Raw genomic sequence first — 17,179 nt, 5'->3', positions numbered from 1 at the left:
TCATGTTCTGTACATATTCCAAAGCATGCATAAGTGGTTCATAAGTGACAAACAAAATATCATCATGAGTGGAATGCTTGAATTAATTTCAGCCATTGCTTATTTCTCTAGCTGCTATGCAAGTCTAGACAGAGACCAGTCATATGCAAATCCCCCTGGGGTCCTGCTCTAGTAGATATAGGCCACTCTGAGCTACAATGCAAGGTCCCATACAGTTGGGGATACAGGCACCCCTAAACATGTTACAAGCTATGTGTAACGTCAGTCCAATAACACAGTTGATGGGGAACTTATGCCTGGGTTTACCCATTGCACTTAGGGTGTGTCTCTTAGCTTCCGCTATGTCTGGTGTAGCACGTTGAGAAGAAAACTATTGATTATTACGAGGCCGAGTTCATTACAAGTGATACATTCAAGTAAGGCACTTATCACTTTCTTTTTTTCCTGTAAACCATCTTGACAATGCATAGTGTTGTCTACAACAAACTCAGGGAGGAGTCTTTCTGCACTGATGTAGAAGATATCTTCATGTTCTATATGAAATATTTGAGAAATCCAAGCAATAATTCCTTCTGCGACTCAGGAGAAGAAGTCTTTATGTTGCCTAAAATAAACTAGAGATGGTATGCTTGTTTCCATGATAAACAGCCACTGGTGTCAAAAGGTAAATCTGCTGATTATCGCTGATGCAAAGTGTGTCGTATGAAATGTTAATGAAGATCATTTGGAAAAAAAAGCTTTTTTTTCAATGATAAACGGGCTACCATGTGTTTTATTCAGCAAAGCAGAGAAAGTGCAACTGTTCTCTTTATTAAATTAGAATAAACTAGATGAAACGTCAGTGTCCCCTACAAGAGACTATGGGGCATAGTAGCACGAACTTCGTTAAAATTGTCGCTGTTTTAGCGGCAGGAAATTGCTGCTAAAATGCCGATAATGGGCTTGCTAATATGCGTTATAGAATTCCAATAGAAGTCCAGGTTATTGGAATTCTTTAACGCTTATTAGCAAGCCCATTATCGCTGTTTTAGCGGCAGGAAACTGCCGCTAAAACAGCGATAATTTTATAGAGGTTCTTGCTAATATGCCCCACAGTTTATGAATTATTCACTAACAACAAGTGCATCAGGCTTCATGCTTCTTGATTGTCTCTAGGTCGAGAAAGCTTGCAATTACTAGAGGCAGAGGCTTAGAAGCGAGATCTTTTCAGAGTCCCACAGATGGTGGTGAAGTTTCTAAAGACTGTGCAATTGCAATTTGGAAAGCACAGAAAATGTTTCCTATGATGGACTGTGGAAGTCAAGGCATTATGGGTTCTCGGGGCTCTGCTATACAGCATAAGTACAACCAGTTGGATAATACACAAGCTGGCAGAGCAATTTATTGCAATTCCAATCTGTGGAAACCAAAAATATTTGCAAATGCCCCTTTTTTCTCAATATATAGCAAGGTTATCCTCTGAGCAGAGTGCCCCATGTTTAATTGTGCATAGGTGTTATCTGAACAAACATCTACTTTACTAAGTGCCTTTGCATCCCTCCTGACAATAGAACTGGTGCAGAGTTTTCAGGTCTCCATTGTAATAGCTGTTTTCCACTTTTGTCACATGCCTCTAGCCTGCTTTTATGGGAGACAACAAGCCCCCAGTGCTCGCTGTTACTGCTCAAGCGGTGAGAAATGACAACAAGAAACAAGGATACCAGGTGATCGTATACGCAGACTACCACGCCTCCAAGCCCCAGATCCAGGCCTATGCTGTGGAAATCGCCGCCTCCAGTAGATGGCGCGCTTGTGCAAATGCGGTTGTTGTCAACTCTCATGAAGCACAGGTGAGGCCAGGGGAGCAGATAAAACAGGGATAGTAACATCTCTTCTGTATATAATACATCAAATTAATATATGTAATTTCTTACATTATGATTAGGCCTACCTGAAATGGGGTCAGAATTGCAAGGACTACAAAATTGCTGCAAAGGCTCAAACTGGTCACTTTGGCAGCCAACCGGGCTTGAGGCTGAAGGTGGAGTGGCCCAAAATTCCATCAAAACTGAAATCGGCTGGAAAATGGTAATATTTCTACATTACGTAAGAATTTACTAATTGTATATGTTCAGGAAAAGCAAGAAATTCTATATTCTGAAGTAGGCACCAACAAGTGATTTCCCCTTGTGACTTACACATTAGCACTATAGAAGATCTCAATTCAATCTGTAGTTTAAATAGTGTTAAGCAGGTTGGTAGGTCTTCGGAGTACGGAAAATAAAAATGGGTATTCAAAATGTTTTATATTGCAATACTGCAGAATAGACATCTTACATCATCCGCTGACAAGTCACTACATTTCTATCCCAATATTCAAAAGAATGCATGCTTTGTAACATTAAAAAAAAACATTCAATTCTCTCAGCATGCATTTATAGGCCTATACTAAAATCCTTAACTTCTAATCAATCCAACATTTTAGCATATTTTAATTTAGTTGCATAACATACTTAAAATATTTTCACAAGTTCAATAAATATGTGTTTGTCTCATGCGGTGCTAGGAATGAACAAATGCTACAATGTTTTTCAATTTTTCAATAACAGGTTTGCAGCCAGGATTGGGTACTTCTTCTAATGGGAGAGAGGCACAAAGAAATGAAACAGTTACAAACATTAAGGCGGCATTTAGAGTCTGCCGGCATGCTGCAGCCTCCATCAACCAATAGATGCATCTCTACCCAATACTTGAAGTTCCTGTGCCCTGCAGAAATGGGAGGCTGCAAGGTTTCCATGGGACAACAGGCCCATAGTGGGAAGTTGCTCCATGGTATTTAGGGTGGTGCGACTGTCACTCTTATTGAAAATTGCATAGTGGCCCACACACTACAGTTGTGAGGCATTATTTTGTTGTTTTGGAACAAACTTCCACTTCAGAAGTTTGTTCTTGCAGCAGCCATATCAAACATGGTGCTCACTCGTCAGGTATTCAGTGCCTTTGATGAAGCCTCCTCAGCAGCGCCTTCACTCAGATCCCAGAAATCCCTGTCTGGCAGGTCATGATTGCTGCATCTGCTAGGGTGTCCTCTGCTAGGCGTGTGGAGGACAGAGCCTCTGCTGACCTGGTGGGTTGGCAGCTAACACTCTAAACTCTAAAGTAATGCCCGAGAATGATCTAACTCTACACTCTAAAGGAATCCCCTGGAATGATCTAACTCACCAGTGATGGCACTGACGTAATCAATGCCGAAGGGCTGATGAAGTGATTGTTAGCAATCAATGGCAACTCCGTGAGGAGCCTCTGCCTGGACAACAGGTTCATTGCGAGCCCAGCGACATGACGCAGGTGCACATGGTCCTGGCCCCTGGCTGAGCTCCATGCTGAGTTGTTCGCTAAAATCAGGTGTACAACTCGAGAGGAAACACCTCTTGCACATATAAGCACCGTAGCATGTGCTTTACACACAGGGCACTGACAAACGCATACAAGCCCTTGTTACACCGTGCACATATAAGGTCATGACGAAAGCCAGTTGAAGATAAGGCCTGGCTGAAACTACTTGACCGCACAGGATGTCGGAGGCCATAAGCCTACCGCTCACGTTCGAAAGCCTTTGTTTTTATTGACTGCCTGGGGCCCACCATTAAAACAGTCTTTGGGACACCCAGGACAGTATTTTAAACCTCACTCAGAGCACACTCACAGCACCCTCACAAACCAAAAAACCAGCTCTGCAGAAATTCTGGCATCGAAGCACACCTGAGGTACATTCGGTACCTCGGGTGGGGCCCGATTATGAAGCATGCCACCAACTAGGTTGGTGGGGCAGGGCCTTCATAAAACCTAATGGGTTTCCTCCACCCGCAGACATACAAACAATTTAAACCAGAGCTAGTTCTCATTGATTGCTAACATATAAACTGAGGGAATAGACTAGCCTCTCTAGTTCTCCTCTCTCTTTTTGATTACAACATACTGATGAAGTGATTGCCAATGCCTATAATAGGACAGAACATGCACTTGAATGATTGAAGGAAAGACTCCAAGTTGAAATATACAGTCTGCAAAATCTCAACTGATCGTAAATGAATCCCTACAAATAGATCAACTATTTTTACATTCCTAAACAAGCTAAACTTACCCATTAAGGATCATAATTAGCTACTTAAAAAATGCTACAATGCAGATCACTATATTTATGGAAACATTACCACCTAATGTTATACTTAATCTAAATGAATACATTAGCATCAGATATTACTATTGTTTCAATTATGCAGGGCTGCACAGTTTGTCCCAGGAGCTGCACTCATGGCTGGGTTATCTGAAAAGATGCAGAAAAATCCCTCTAAGAAAGCAACAGTGGTCCTCTCACTAAGCTCTCCAAGATCCATTGATGCAGTTATGCAGGTTCCAAAGGTAAATATTACAGCTACTGACAGTGACACATTTCTAACTATGTAAAGGGTGGATCCATAAATATGTAATGCCTTTTTCTGATTACTTTGCAGCTCACACTTTATTACAGATCCATTCAGCTTCCATTTGCGATCCCTGCTGCTCACCCTACACAGATTTCATCCCTTCAGTCCCCCAGCTGGAATATTTTTACTGAAGCCCCTGAGAACCTGCTGGACAACCTAAGAGGTAAACACCTGGGAACACTTATATCTAACTACTCCTTTGCTCTCGAATGTCAATTAAATTTTCTTTTAAGGCCACACATGCTGTTTGTGTGGAATTTGATTAATATCAGAACATGCCACACATTTGTGTAAAAAAAACCTAAAATATAAAATTGCAAAAATTAGAATATATACTTGTCCTCCTAATTACAATAAATAGTTTGCGGAATATTATAAAATCCCTGAGCACAAGTCCCAATAAAAACTGGTACTACATCATACTTTCAATGTAATATACGTGTCTAAACTTTTAAACGCTCAAATAACAAGCACTCTAATAATATATATTCATACCATCGGCAAGGCATGAGAATTGAAATTGGGAATACATATAGAATTTTAACGAGGCATGTTGCAATCCATGCAACCATGACTTTGCCATTGCAAAATAAAGGAGTATGCACGACGAAGAAAATGTGCACTCATTTACCCGATGTGAACATAAATAAAATCAGGTTTTTACAATTAGGCACTTGGTGTTGATGATAGGGCAAAATATTTAAACACAGATGCCAGTTAGTAGTAGCAGCAGCTACCCTCGGCTTTCCTTTTGGTAGCTTTGATCTCAGGCTTCATAAGGGCAGAGGCAGTAATATAACAAAGGCTAATTTCCATTCCTAGCATTTCCTCATCACTAACAAATATGCATTTGATGAGCTCCATTTGAGAAAGGGGCCAATGCAGCAACATCAACCTTTAAAAAAGTGTCCTGTCTCTTCCAGTGACCAGTACATTGTTGATAACCAATATCCTGTTAGTAGAGTTTCTGTTTTTCTCACTGTAAGGTGTACAAACATAAATATTTGAGTTCTTGTTTATAATTTCTTAGGTCGCTGCACAGTTTCCAAAGACACAATCACCACCTTTAATGATGTCGCTTTTAACTACTCGATGCCAAGAAGCTGCTACCATGTCCTGGTGCAAGACTGTAGTCCTGATCTGAACTTCCTGGTGATGGTGAAGAAAGTGAAAGAGTCTTCTGAACAAAAGGCCATCAATGTCAAACTTGGCAGCTAGTGAGTATTTTCAGTCTAACAAGCTGAATGTTCAAAAGTGTCTATCCGTGGTGTTACCTTTAGATGTTAATCTCTCAAAACCAGTAGAAATGTGTTCCTTGTGTGTTTTATTCTATGACATAGTTGTCTAATGATTTTTATGCTTTATTGGTTTCCAGAGGTGTTTGATTCAATGGTTGAATTAAGTAGTATGCTATATGGAAGTTTACATAGATTATTATGTTTGAGCTATTCAAACATCAGTATCTTCTTTACACAATTTGATGGCCTCTGCGGACTAAGATTATGCTTTTAACCTAGTACTGAAATGAATGTGTTTACTTCATTAGGCACCACATGGCACATTTCTTCATCAATTTCCTAAGCAAGATAGCTAGTGCAAGTAAAGTCGCATAGGTGTCAGTCTGGGGAAATGTGCAGATTAGACTGAGGGACACATGATTCAAAAGCCTTGAAGGACATAAAGAAAAACTGTGCACTCCAGTTCTAGTTTTAAACAGTTTAGGAACACTCTGCCTGTTATCTGAGGAGGAGTTTTGCTTGTGGTCAGGGCAATATCTTGCATCTCGCTGAGCTACAAAAATATGACAATAGCTATAAAAGGATTAAAAAATGATGCAGAGTATCTTACAGTGGATCATTTGTCTAGAAAGAATCCAGTTGATCTCTGTGGTACCCTGTGCCAACCATACTGTTTGCTATTGCCTACAAAGAAAAAACTGTAACCAATTAAGCTCACTCCCCTCCAAGCCATCTCTGAGGATATGATTGAGTAGGATAACATGATGAACCATATCAAATGCTACGGATAGGTCGAGGAAGATTGAGGCATTGGCATGTCTCTGATCCAAGCTCATTTGTAGGTCAATTAAAATAGATAACAGAACAGATTTAGTATTATGTGGTGTGTGAAAGACAGCTTGTGAATCATCTAAAAATGTTGTCTCTTGTAAATGAGTACATAGAATACTTCCCACACATTTTTAGTGGTTTGGGGAATAATTGGTAAGAGTGTAATCGGATGATTCTCTTTATGTCTTATGAGTCACTGTCTTTTTTTTAACTCTGTAACAACAGTTTCTTTTTTAAGGGTGCTAGGAACTAATCCTTGTTCAAGTGGAGAAATAAAATAAACAACCAAAGGGTCAGATTTAGTGCTGGATAATTGTTGGACAAGGTTCCAATGGGTTGGCTGAGTTTACTTTGGCAATCATAGAGAGTACGTCTTTCCTAGTTAACTGGACTGAAGAAGATACGTTTCAGAACTGAATTTTAGGTTGGGGAGGCAGGGAAAAAACCTTTGTAACTATCTAGGCCGAAGTTGAAAAAGTTTTACATAAATATGAGGTGAGTTTCTTGCCGAACACTTGTGATGGAATCAAGCAAGATGTTATTGTTGAAGTGTCAGAGAGCTCCTGAGAATCACAAATATGTATTTCTGCTTATTTGCAGAGACACTGATTACAAAGAAAAAAGTCATTTTGTCTGACCCCCAAAAAATATGCATTTTGTATGCAGCTAGCCCTTTTCTTAACTCTTCTGTAACCTTTAACATGATCATTGAATGATACCCCCATTTGCATTGTAGCCAGCTGAGTTTGAATTTGACCTGTGCTAAATCATTAGAGTACTATAGAGCAGAAACTCATTTAGAAGTCAAAGGGGCATGGTTATCAAATGCCATCATTAACCACTTTGGGAAAAGCAGACATTGATACTAAGCTGAATTCTGTTTTTTAAAACTAGTCCCATCAAAGGACTTGACAATATCAGTTAATATTGCTCTGTTCACTGCAAGAGATCCTAATAGTATAGGAAGTCTGTGTTTCCTTGGGTAACAATATTCAGATTTAATTAAAATGATGGTCATATAGGGAGAGGGAAGGACAGAAGGTTTACCTAATGACAATTAATAATTGGACATGTTCTAACGCATTTACTTCCACAAAGGTGGGTACAGGTAGTCATTGTATTAGTTGCTCTGTGTACATTCATTCAAACAATTCATTCCAAAAATGCCCTTTGCCTCTCACCTGAGCTTTCTGTAACCTGAGTGCTCTGTATTGGGTTATTACGCGAGTAGTGATGCAACACCAGACAACATTTGATCAGCTTGTCTCTACTGGGAATATTTTCAGATTTTGTATTGTTATGTCCATTTGCCATTTAAAACACAACTTTCATCTATCAAAAAACTACTTTGAACAACGTTCATATCCAGTATTATTTGTTTTGTGGAACATAGAGTGAAGGGGCTTGGTTCAATGCCTATATTACTTTTTACTAGCAGGATGTTTTTTGTTGGCATATTTCCAACAACTTGGTTTCAGGCATAGACTCCAAGAGAAGTTGTCCAGTCTGCTAATTGTTTTCCCCAGATACCAGATAAATGGCTATTTGCCAGTAATGTTGCCAGTGAGCAATTTTGTAATAGAAACATCCCTATTCTGAATTTGGCCATTTAAAAACAAATCATGCGACAACATATTATTTAACTGGGGGATGTAGCATATGTAACAAGCAGCATGGATTTGTTCAGTAATTAAAATCATAGTAAAACACGGACACTTGCTAATTGACCAGTCCTATCCCAAAATGCAACTGATGTCAAATTAAGGGAAATGAGATAATAATAGATATACAAGCTAAAAGATGGGAGGTGGCCCATCATGCTGACCCAATCTGCTGACTACCATGAGCCAGAGAACAGGCATGTGGTAGGGGTGGTGGGTAAAGCCAATTTTTTGGGTGGAAAATTAGAATTACGACTCTCGATTGTCAAATCAGATGGTGCAGTGTTCGTTCTTAGGAACGTGCACCATGCAGAAGGGATTTCTTGATTTGCCTGAAGTATGTGTCAGGGAAATCTTTGAATGCCACCTCCTGACCATCTAAGTGTTTATGCAGTGACACATTTTTGGCTTTACAGGAAGGGCCTTCTTTTATTCCAAAGTGAAAACCTATCAAACAAACAGAGGAAAGTGTCATAAGTGCTGGGCCTCATACTTACCATAACAAAGCATTGGTAGTAAAATATATTACAGACTGACATATAATCTGTTCTTCTTTTGCAGCGATATTGACATGTATCCATCTGCTGACTCCCTGAAGCTGACGATAAATGGCATTGAAGTCAACAGGCTGCCATATGAATCACATTCTGGTAGGTGACAGAGTTGTATTGGATGCCTCAATAATCAAACAATCACTTTCATCACAAATGAAATGAGGACCCATTTTAGGGTCAGTGGCAGGGGTCTACCAGGTTACAGCTGATAAGTTAGTATGCCTCATTTGCTTCTATCATGAGATGAAGCTAGCAGGTGATGCTGCGGTATCATCAATATCAGCATCAGGGAATAATGCTCAGTTAAGATTATTTAAGAGTCCTGTAGTTTTTCATTGTCTTTCTATGTGTAAATGAATTCAGACTCTTCTCTGGGCCTTCTCCTGCACTCCCCTGCTCCCCCTGTCCTTTTATTTGAATCTATTGTCTTCTCTTGCTGGTTACCAATTCTCTCTATGCTTTCAAATTGTATAAAGTGGTCAAAAATGTCACTCTAGTTCTGTAACACTCATTAAAAGTGTAACATTTGTGGTGCAGATTAGATTGGTTGTTGGTCCTACAATGAGGAAATGAAGTACATGCCTGTATTTCTTGTGAATCGATGCACTAAGACCACCTTTAAAAAGCCAGGAATCTACTCCTACGTTTGAAGCAGATTTTTGACTTTTTGTGTTGCTTAACCATTATAATCCAAAATCCTAGGAATCCATGCCATTCGCACTATTCCAAGAGCACCACTACTCCCAAAATTGTACTCATTTGAGTTTTCAACACCCATAACATGTGCATGAGTAAACATGAGCATTTGTGAAATTTTTCTCTGGAAGGTTGATTTTTCCCCTTTGTGTAAGCCCTGTGTTCTACCCTTTATGCTTACATTTAAAAATGGAGTGTTCCTTTTGTTCTCTTATGCCGAAAAGGTATTTTCTCATACCAGTGACAGGAGTAGTGTTATGTATATTCCCAGGGTGGGAAGCCAATTTCAAAATGATCATCGCACTTTGTGCTTTCATAAATCACAAAAATTACACACAACTCCCAAGTTACCCAAAGTAACTATATTTATCTGACAAGTAGCTAAATCAATAGTTACATGTCTGAAATGTATTAATTTCAGTCTTTTCTACAAGCATTGAAAAATCTTAACTTGAATTGATCACTTGAAGTTAATTATCGCACTTTAAAGATTTTGAATGCTGACTTTTTGTGGCAACACTGGTTGATTTAAAGCAGATAACTTATCACCAGGAGGGAAATCAAATATACAAGTGGTTATGGTACCACAATATTACGTTTTGAAAGCTGACATGCACAAATATGGAGACCAGCATATTAACTTTTAGAATATATGGAAGGTAAGTAGGCATAGGCTTGCATAGATTTACTATACTTAACTCCAAAGGTAATACCACAAAAATACACACACACATGCACACACACACACATATATATATATATATATATATATATATATATATATATATATATATATATATATATATATATATATATATATATATATATATATATATATATATATATATATATCCCAATGATACTGAGGCATAAAGTTAAGAAAAGTAACTCTACACTTACCGTTATATACCTGCTTCCACAATATTCTGGTTGTCAATTTCTTAACACAATATTTGTACATTTCAATATTTCTGTAGTCATTATTCTGAGACACAAGTACAAATGTATTTTCCCTTTATGATTGAGTCAGACCTAATGTGGAATTAATAAGCCTTTATTGTGAGTTGATAAAGTGTGATGATTTGGCACAGAACAGGCCTGTAATTATTTGGACAATGTTCTCTAGAGATTGCACATGCCTAGGAAATAAATTAAAGGGCCCCATCCTACATAGTAAGCATGTTTATTTGCTGACTTGTTGCATTCTAAATAGATGTTTCAAATTAAAACTATATGTACAGCTCCAATTTATTAACAGATACATCTCTATCTCTTCTTGGAACTATCTCCAGCACATTTTTTTATCTCTGCTGCATGTGTTCTACAATATATTCTGAAGTTCTTTGTTCGTTTGAAATTCAACCACAGTGCACTTCTTTTGATTCCAGAACTGCATTTGAAGATTGAAAAGGAGACTGATGGGATGATCCTTCTCGCACCGGACTTTGGCATTGAGAAGCTTCACTACAATGGAGTCACATGCCAGGTATTCTGATGCATTTCACTCACTGCATGGCTGGCCGTTATGACAAGATTACATAGATTTACATCAGAGGTCTCTTTATTTCTTTATTATAAAGGTCACACCAGCTTTGTGGATGAAGGGCAAGACATGTGGAGTTTGTGGCCATCATGATGATGAGCGGGAACAGGAATATCAGATGCCAGATGGATATGTTGCTAAAGATGAGGGGAGTTTTGTCCAATCATGGATTACAGAAGAATCATGTTCTGTTTAACAGTGATAAAAGGTTCTGAACGGGTGAGTTGACAAAACGGATTCATTGGAGGAATGCAATAACTCTCGCAGAGTGGCCATCATTTTATTGGAACCAAGTCTACTATATAGATTGGCAGAGGGGCCTATGTATCCAGTAAAACCTTTCCTCTCTCAAGTAGTTTTCCCGCATTTAGCTTCCTGGTATTCCTAGTCAATATTGAATATTATAACTTGATATGTTAGCACATTTCATTTTGTCTCCATTTCCAAATAGTATCTAGAATGTCAAATTATGAACATGATTTGTTTAATGGTAGAATGAATATCACAATTTAACTTGTAGGCTAAATGTTTGCATATCTCTTAATCATTTTGATTAAGACTGTCAAGGAGTAGCAGGGTTGTGCTGCCATAGAAAGTAGGTTGTTTCTACCCAATACACACTCCATGCACAAATGTTACTACACATACGCACATATAAACACACCCACATAAAAATACCTGCATCTTCTATTTGCGAAAGAGATGAAATATGACACTTAAAGTGGTTCCAAAAAATTTCAGATTTTAAAACTATTAGACGATATTGCCTGTGAAGTACAAAGCCTTTAACAGAGAGAATCCAACACAGAGGAAGGGAAGGGAAAAGAGTGATCGACAAATGTTGAAGCACTCAGTGTTTTGTAAAATACCCCTCACACACCAAAAGGCCCCTTGGTGTCATGCTTCATCATCGGGGTCTTCGCACCCCTCTATCGGGATGCGGCGTGCTGCGACCTACGACTACGCGGGAGCACTTGTAGTAATGACTATGTGTGGTGTGAGGTGTGTGGGGTGTATTTGTTATAAGTGAGTGGTGGGATGTGGTGAAAAATTAAAAAGTACCTGGCACATGAGTATAAATGAAAAAAGTTTTTATTCTAAACTCTGGCTGGTATTGTTAAGTGCAGTGTGAGGTCGAATCTGTTATATTAAAGAACAGGACCTCTGGTGTGCGGTGGAGCAAGAATCCAACCCTTCGCTGTACCTCCCTCTTGTGTTTTTGACAAAGCCTTTAACAGTCATATCTCCTCAGATTCAACATTTGCAACATCGGATTCCGAATGGATACCAGTTCGTTTTTGGAACAAATGTGTTTAGGGCTCCCCTTCAAGGCCAATTTGATATCATATGTATCAATATTTTGCAACCAAATCCAAATTGAAAACATTTACATTTTGCCAACCCCCCACATTGGCATGGTAGCCCTTCACAAAACCTAAGTAGTCCAATTTGGAAATCTACTAAATAGCAAGCAGATATGTCAAACTCTTCTTTTTAAATGCATCCCGGTTTTCTTTATGGAAAACAGCTGTATTATAAAATGTGATGGCCTCCAATTGGAATGAATATTAATGAGGGAGGTTGAATTGCGACCCACTCTGACTCTGAATGTTCCAACTAGACCCAATGATTCATAGATCAGTTCAGAAAAGTAATTACTGGACACAAAATTAGTGATTTCAAACTGAGACCTGTATTTTGCAGCAAGCAAAAAAAATATTGGTCCTATGATTCCTCATCACCTTGGGTTTTCCCCCTGAACTAGATCACTTAGCCTGCCCTTCACTATGCCTGTTTACTAGATATTCATCCATAAAGTAATTGATCACACCCATGAGACAGAGAACCAATTATGCCACAGCACAGAGAAGCAAGTGACTCTAGAAGGTTGTTGACGTGTTTCAGCTTTGTCTCATAGATGTACCTTGAGTCCCCTGTTGGTGACGTTATATGAGTTAGGCCCAGGTGATCCTAGGGAGCTCATATGTTCCCCAATGCAAAGAGTGTTAAGGTAATTTGACTGAAATGAGGACCCAAATATGGGTCAGGTGAAGGAGGACTACCTAGGTATGGCTGATATCCTGTATGACGGATTGATAAAATGATGCCCTCTGGACAAAGCCAATGGATCTAGACACTTACATATTTTTCTGCTTGTGATTAACCTACCCTGCAATTGAGTGGAAAGGAGGGTGGGAGTGCAACTACAGTTCTGGTCTTATTTATTCTATACTCCTACAAATGTTCTGCTATTGGAAAATATAATCTTTCAAATACAGCCTTTATTGACTATAAAGTGGGGTTTACTTATGATTTAGATTAAAACAGTTTTTTAATAGAATTTATAGAAATAGAACTCTGCAACCAAAGAAGTGAAAGAGCCTCTCTTATAATACTATATTTACAAGACAACTTGTCTTGTAATACCACACTTTTCCCCATACAAATTTCGCAAGGTAAAACCTAGTGTAAATTGTGTGAGGAAAACACAATTTGGTCTTAGTTTCACAGCTTGTAGAATGGGAACGGAGCACAGGAAGATAATATGGCATCCAGTAAACATTGCATCCTGTGGTAATGCCTGAACTTATTCTGCCAATTATCTGGGAGCTTACTGCAAAAAAACAACCTATACTCATATATGTTCCGTCACTAACAACATATGTATCTGCATTTGTTTGTGTGCATTTATTGATGCCTAGTACGATAAACACTGTAAGGGCTTCAACATCACCCTGGCTGTTCCATGTTGATAACTTTCACTCTTTTTGTACAGATTCTACTCTAAACTCTGCTGAAAGTCTAAAGTGAGCAAGGAGTGAAGATTTTAATGACACAACATGATGCTGATTTGGAGAACTACAAAGCACTCCACAGAACAACCACTCAGAGGATGAGATTTCCACATCAACCTTTCACCAGTGTGCCATTTTAAATTATTCTAATTCTAAATCGACCCATGATTTGCCATTCCAACTATAAAATGATAAATTCCATATAAATATATCATTTCCAAATAAACATTTCTTTCATTCAAAATGAAGCACAGGCGTCATTGTTTCATTTCAGTTAGCAAGTCATTAAGGCGTAAACATAAATTTACCTTTTTGTTCAAAGAATTAAGATTGGTTGAATTATTTTGCAGTTGCACTGGAGCTAGGGGTGCAGCACCTGATGCAGTCCCAAAAGAAAGCTCAGTAAAATATTGGAATATAAAGAGAACGCTTTAAAATGGTTTATTTTTCCTTCCAGAATTTCATCTATTTTAAAATACATATATGGTTAAATGCAAAGCACGCTTTCCTTATACTAATTATTCATTGATGAAACAATCCCTGTTTGGTTTCTTTTTGGCTGTGTAGGACCTTCATTCAGTAACCTGCATCCAAGTTATGCTTAACTAAAAATCAGGAGACTGGAAATAAACGTTCTAAAATTGTTCTAAAACACACAAAATTTGGCCCTTACCGGTCAAGGGAAGCTTGTTTCCGGTCCAGGGTAGGCATGGCTTGGCAGTTCGGGCTGGACTGTTCCCATGAGGCACAGGGTCAGATTGATTTGCATATGTCTGAAATGGGATGGCAGATTGGGCTAAAGAACGGTGATGGATTAAACCCAGATCTGTTGACTATGTGTGAGAGTTTGATTGGTTCAGATGCTCCGTCCATCACCACCCCCTGTTGTATCGCTTTGTTCACCATAAGTTGGCAGGGTATGCTCAGACGTGAGTCCCTTGTTCACTTTGCCACTGGATTCAAGCAAGCCTGGCTGAAGACGGCTGTAATGCCAGAAACCGGTCCTGGGAAGCTCGTTTCCGGTCCAGGGAAGACATGGCTTGGCAGTTCGGGTTGGACTGTTCCCATGAGGCACATGGTCAGACTGATTGCATATGGCCATGTCTGAACTGGGGTGGCAGAGTGGGCTAAAGAACGGTGATGGATTAAACCCAGATCTGTTTCCTGGGTGTGAGGGTTTGATTGGTTCAGATGCTCTGTCCATCACCACCCCCTTTTGTACCGCCTTTACTAGACATTAAGCATATTGAAAAATATATCACCTTCATGAGACCTACAAATGAGATATTTCCTGTAGTTGTTTGTGTTAGATACCCTACATTTTAGAAGCTAGAACACAAACCGCGTACAATAGTTATGCAAAATGATATGTATACAAGCCTATATTTTAAAAAGTTTCTTCTTAGTTAAGAATGACTCTACTGAAGATCCATAACAGAACGGATATGGTGTCCTCGAATATTATATTATTTCTCTCTCCTATGGTGTTAGTCTTTTCCATGGATTTTAGATTTTCAAAAGAGTAAGCAGCAGTAGCATAAACCCATTTAGCTAGCACACAATTGCATGACACTATCAGCTAGCTTCTAAGCTTTAAACCTTGACTCTGAGTTCTTCTTTAGAAATAGGTGTCTCATAAATGTAGGGCCCAATTCACAGGAAAAGTTATAAAATGAAAGATGTGTGGACATAGCATAATCATTGTAGACAGTAATGAGTGTTCTTCTTTTCACCAACTTCCTCTGTGTATGTCAAGACAATACATGATTTACGTAGATGTCACTCAAGGGAGTAGCCAGAAAATTAAAATACCCCCACTTTCAATTATAGTCCATTGGCTTTGAGTTTAATTTCACACAAAAGGCCCCATTGGCAAACATGTATGTCACCCCGCGAGCTGCCGAGGAAGGAGCAGGGCTAATTCATGGTGCCTGTATCCTGCATGTGGCTGACTGATTACCGACTGATTACTGCACATAGATGCATTGCCTTACATTATGCCTAAAGACTGCCCTAGATCAGAACAATGTGAACAATCAACATCTATAAGCTGATTAAAATCATGAAATCTTTTTTTTCCCCAAGCATTAGAACGTGACAAAATTCATTGTTTTCAAACCTTTTTTTCTAAGGTGAGGTCAGGGTAATGTCCTACACGAAATAGGTAGAACATTTACACCTACTTTATGTCTGTGTAAGTTCAGAAATATGGAAAGGGCATTTGTGGGTGTTCACCAGCTTGTATTGTCCACAATATATTAGCATCAGGATCTCAGATTTCCAATTGTAGTTTTTTGGGGGATGCAAATTTTACTCATGTTGTGAATATTTCACAACTCCACAGGTGAGAAGGAAAGCCTGACAGCATTAGTACTAAGTTTGGATAACATGCAATGAGAGCATTTCTACAATGGCTCTGCAAAGAATAGGCAATGTCCAGTGGAGCCACTGTCACACAATAGTTTTGTTTGCATTTTGAATTGTTCTAGACCATGCAAGGAAACTGGATAAACAACTGTAGTCTGGCTCTATCTGTCCAAAGTAGCAACACCACAAACTTTCTAACCCTGGTGGTGCGTAGGCAGTAGGGAACAAAAAGTAGAATATTAATTTCAATCTGTCAATGGTAGTACCAGTGAAATTGCAGTAAATGTCCAAGGTGAACAGGCTAGATTGAATTCTTAACATCCTGGTTTAGGCCCTGGTTTAGAGTCTGGTGGAGAGTGTACTTCTTCACAGGGGTGACAGAGTACCTTTTCCACCAAACCGAAATTCTGGCTACCTGATTTAGAGTCAGGCTGAACTTCAGCATGTCAGTGATGGAGACTACTCCAACTCTGCTTTTGACATACACCTCCAATGGTCTGACGGAGTAAGGGCCAAAGGAGTGTTTGGCCATACGATTACCCATCCGATTTAGAATGGGCAGTCAAATGGCCATTGTTCCCTTCACGTTGCCACTGGGTAAAATGTGGTTGTAAGGGACAGTGAAAATTTCCCTCAGACCTTGGGAGACAGCTCCCATATTGCTGCAGTCATTGTTTTTTATTTTCATCAAGAAAATCCTGCTTTGGTATTGTTAGACTTAACATCCTTGATGTAGTCTTCCCCCAAAAGTTTTGCCTTCTCCCCTCCTGTGTGCTGAATTTTGTTTTTGTTGGCCTTAAGACTCTGTGCAGTTTACCACTGATAACCAGTGCAAAAGTGCTTCTGCTATCTCCATAAATCATCGTAAAATTGGTTTACACCTCATTGCCATATTTAATTTACTTATAAGTCCCTATAAAAAGCACTACTTGTATCCAGGGCTTGAAAATTAAAGTCTACCAGTGCTTGTAGCATTCATTGTGCCACTCACTTAAGTAGCACTTTAAAACATGTCTCAGGCCTGTAAT

The 17,179-nt window shown here is 39.0% G+C and overlaps 1 protein-coding gene across 1 annotated transcript in view; it reads left to right on the top strand.

Annotated features, from left to right (window-relative positions):
* The window catches only part of LOC147747526 (vitellogenin-A2-like), a 58,764-nt gene extending 44,732 nt beyond the window's left edge, over window positions 1–14,032 (top strand). Inside the window, exons 26-34 of the mRNA XM_086954008.1 lie at window positions 1,617–1,829; window positions 1,925–2,067; window positions 4,263–4,401; window positions 4,494–4,629; window positions 5,497–5,683; window positions 8,758–8,846; window positions 10,835–10,932; window positions 11,027–11,208; window positions 13,766–14,032. Of these exons, the coding sequence (XP_086810134.1) occupies window positions 1,617–1,829; window positions 1,925–2,067; window positions 4,263–4,401; window positions 4,494–4,629; window positions 5,497–5,683; window positions 8,758–8,846; window positions 10,835–10,932; window positions 11,027–11,185 (1,164 nt within the window). The 3' untranslated portion in view covers window positions 11,186–11,208; window positions 13,766–14,032. The remainder of the gene's footprint in view (window positions 1–1,616; window positions 1,830–1,924; window positions 2,068–4,262; window positions 4,402–4,493; window positions 4,630–5,496; window positions 5,684–8,757; window positions 8,847–10,834; window positions 10,933–11,026; window positions 11,209–13,765) is intronic.
* The last annotated feature ends 3,147 nt before the right edge of the window (window positions 14,033–17,179 follow it).

The sequence above is a fragment of the Lissotriton vulgaris genome, chromosome 1_1 (genome assembly GCF_964263255.1).
Source record: "Lissotriton vulgaris chromosome 1_1, aLisVul1.2, whole genome shotgun sequence".
Lineage (NCBI taxonomy): Eukaryota > Metazoa > Chordata > Amphibia > Caudata > Salamandridae > Lissotriton > Lissotriton vulgaris.
This window is presented reverse-complemented; position numbering and strand designations above follow the sequence as displayed.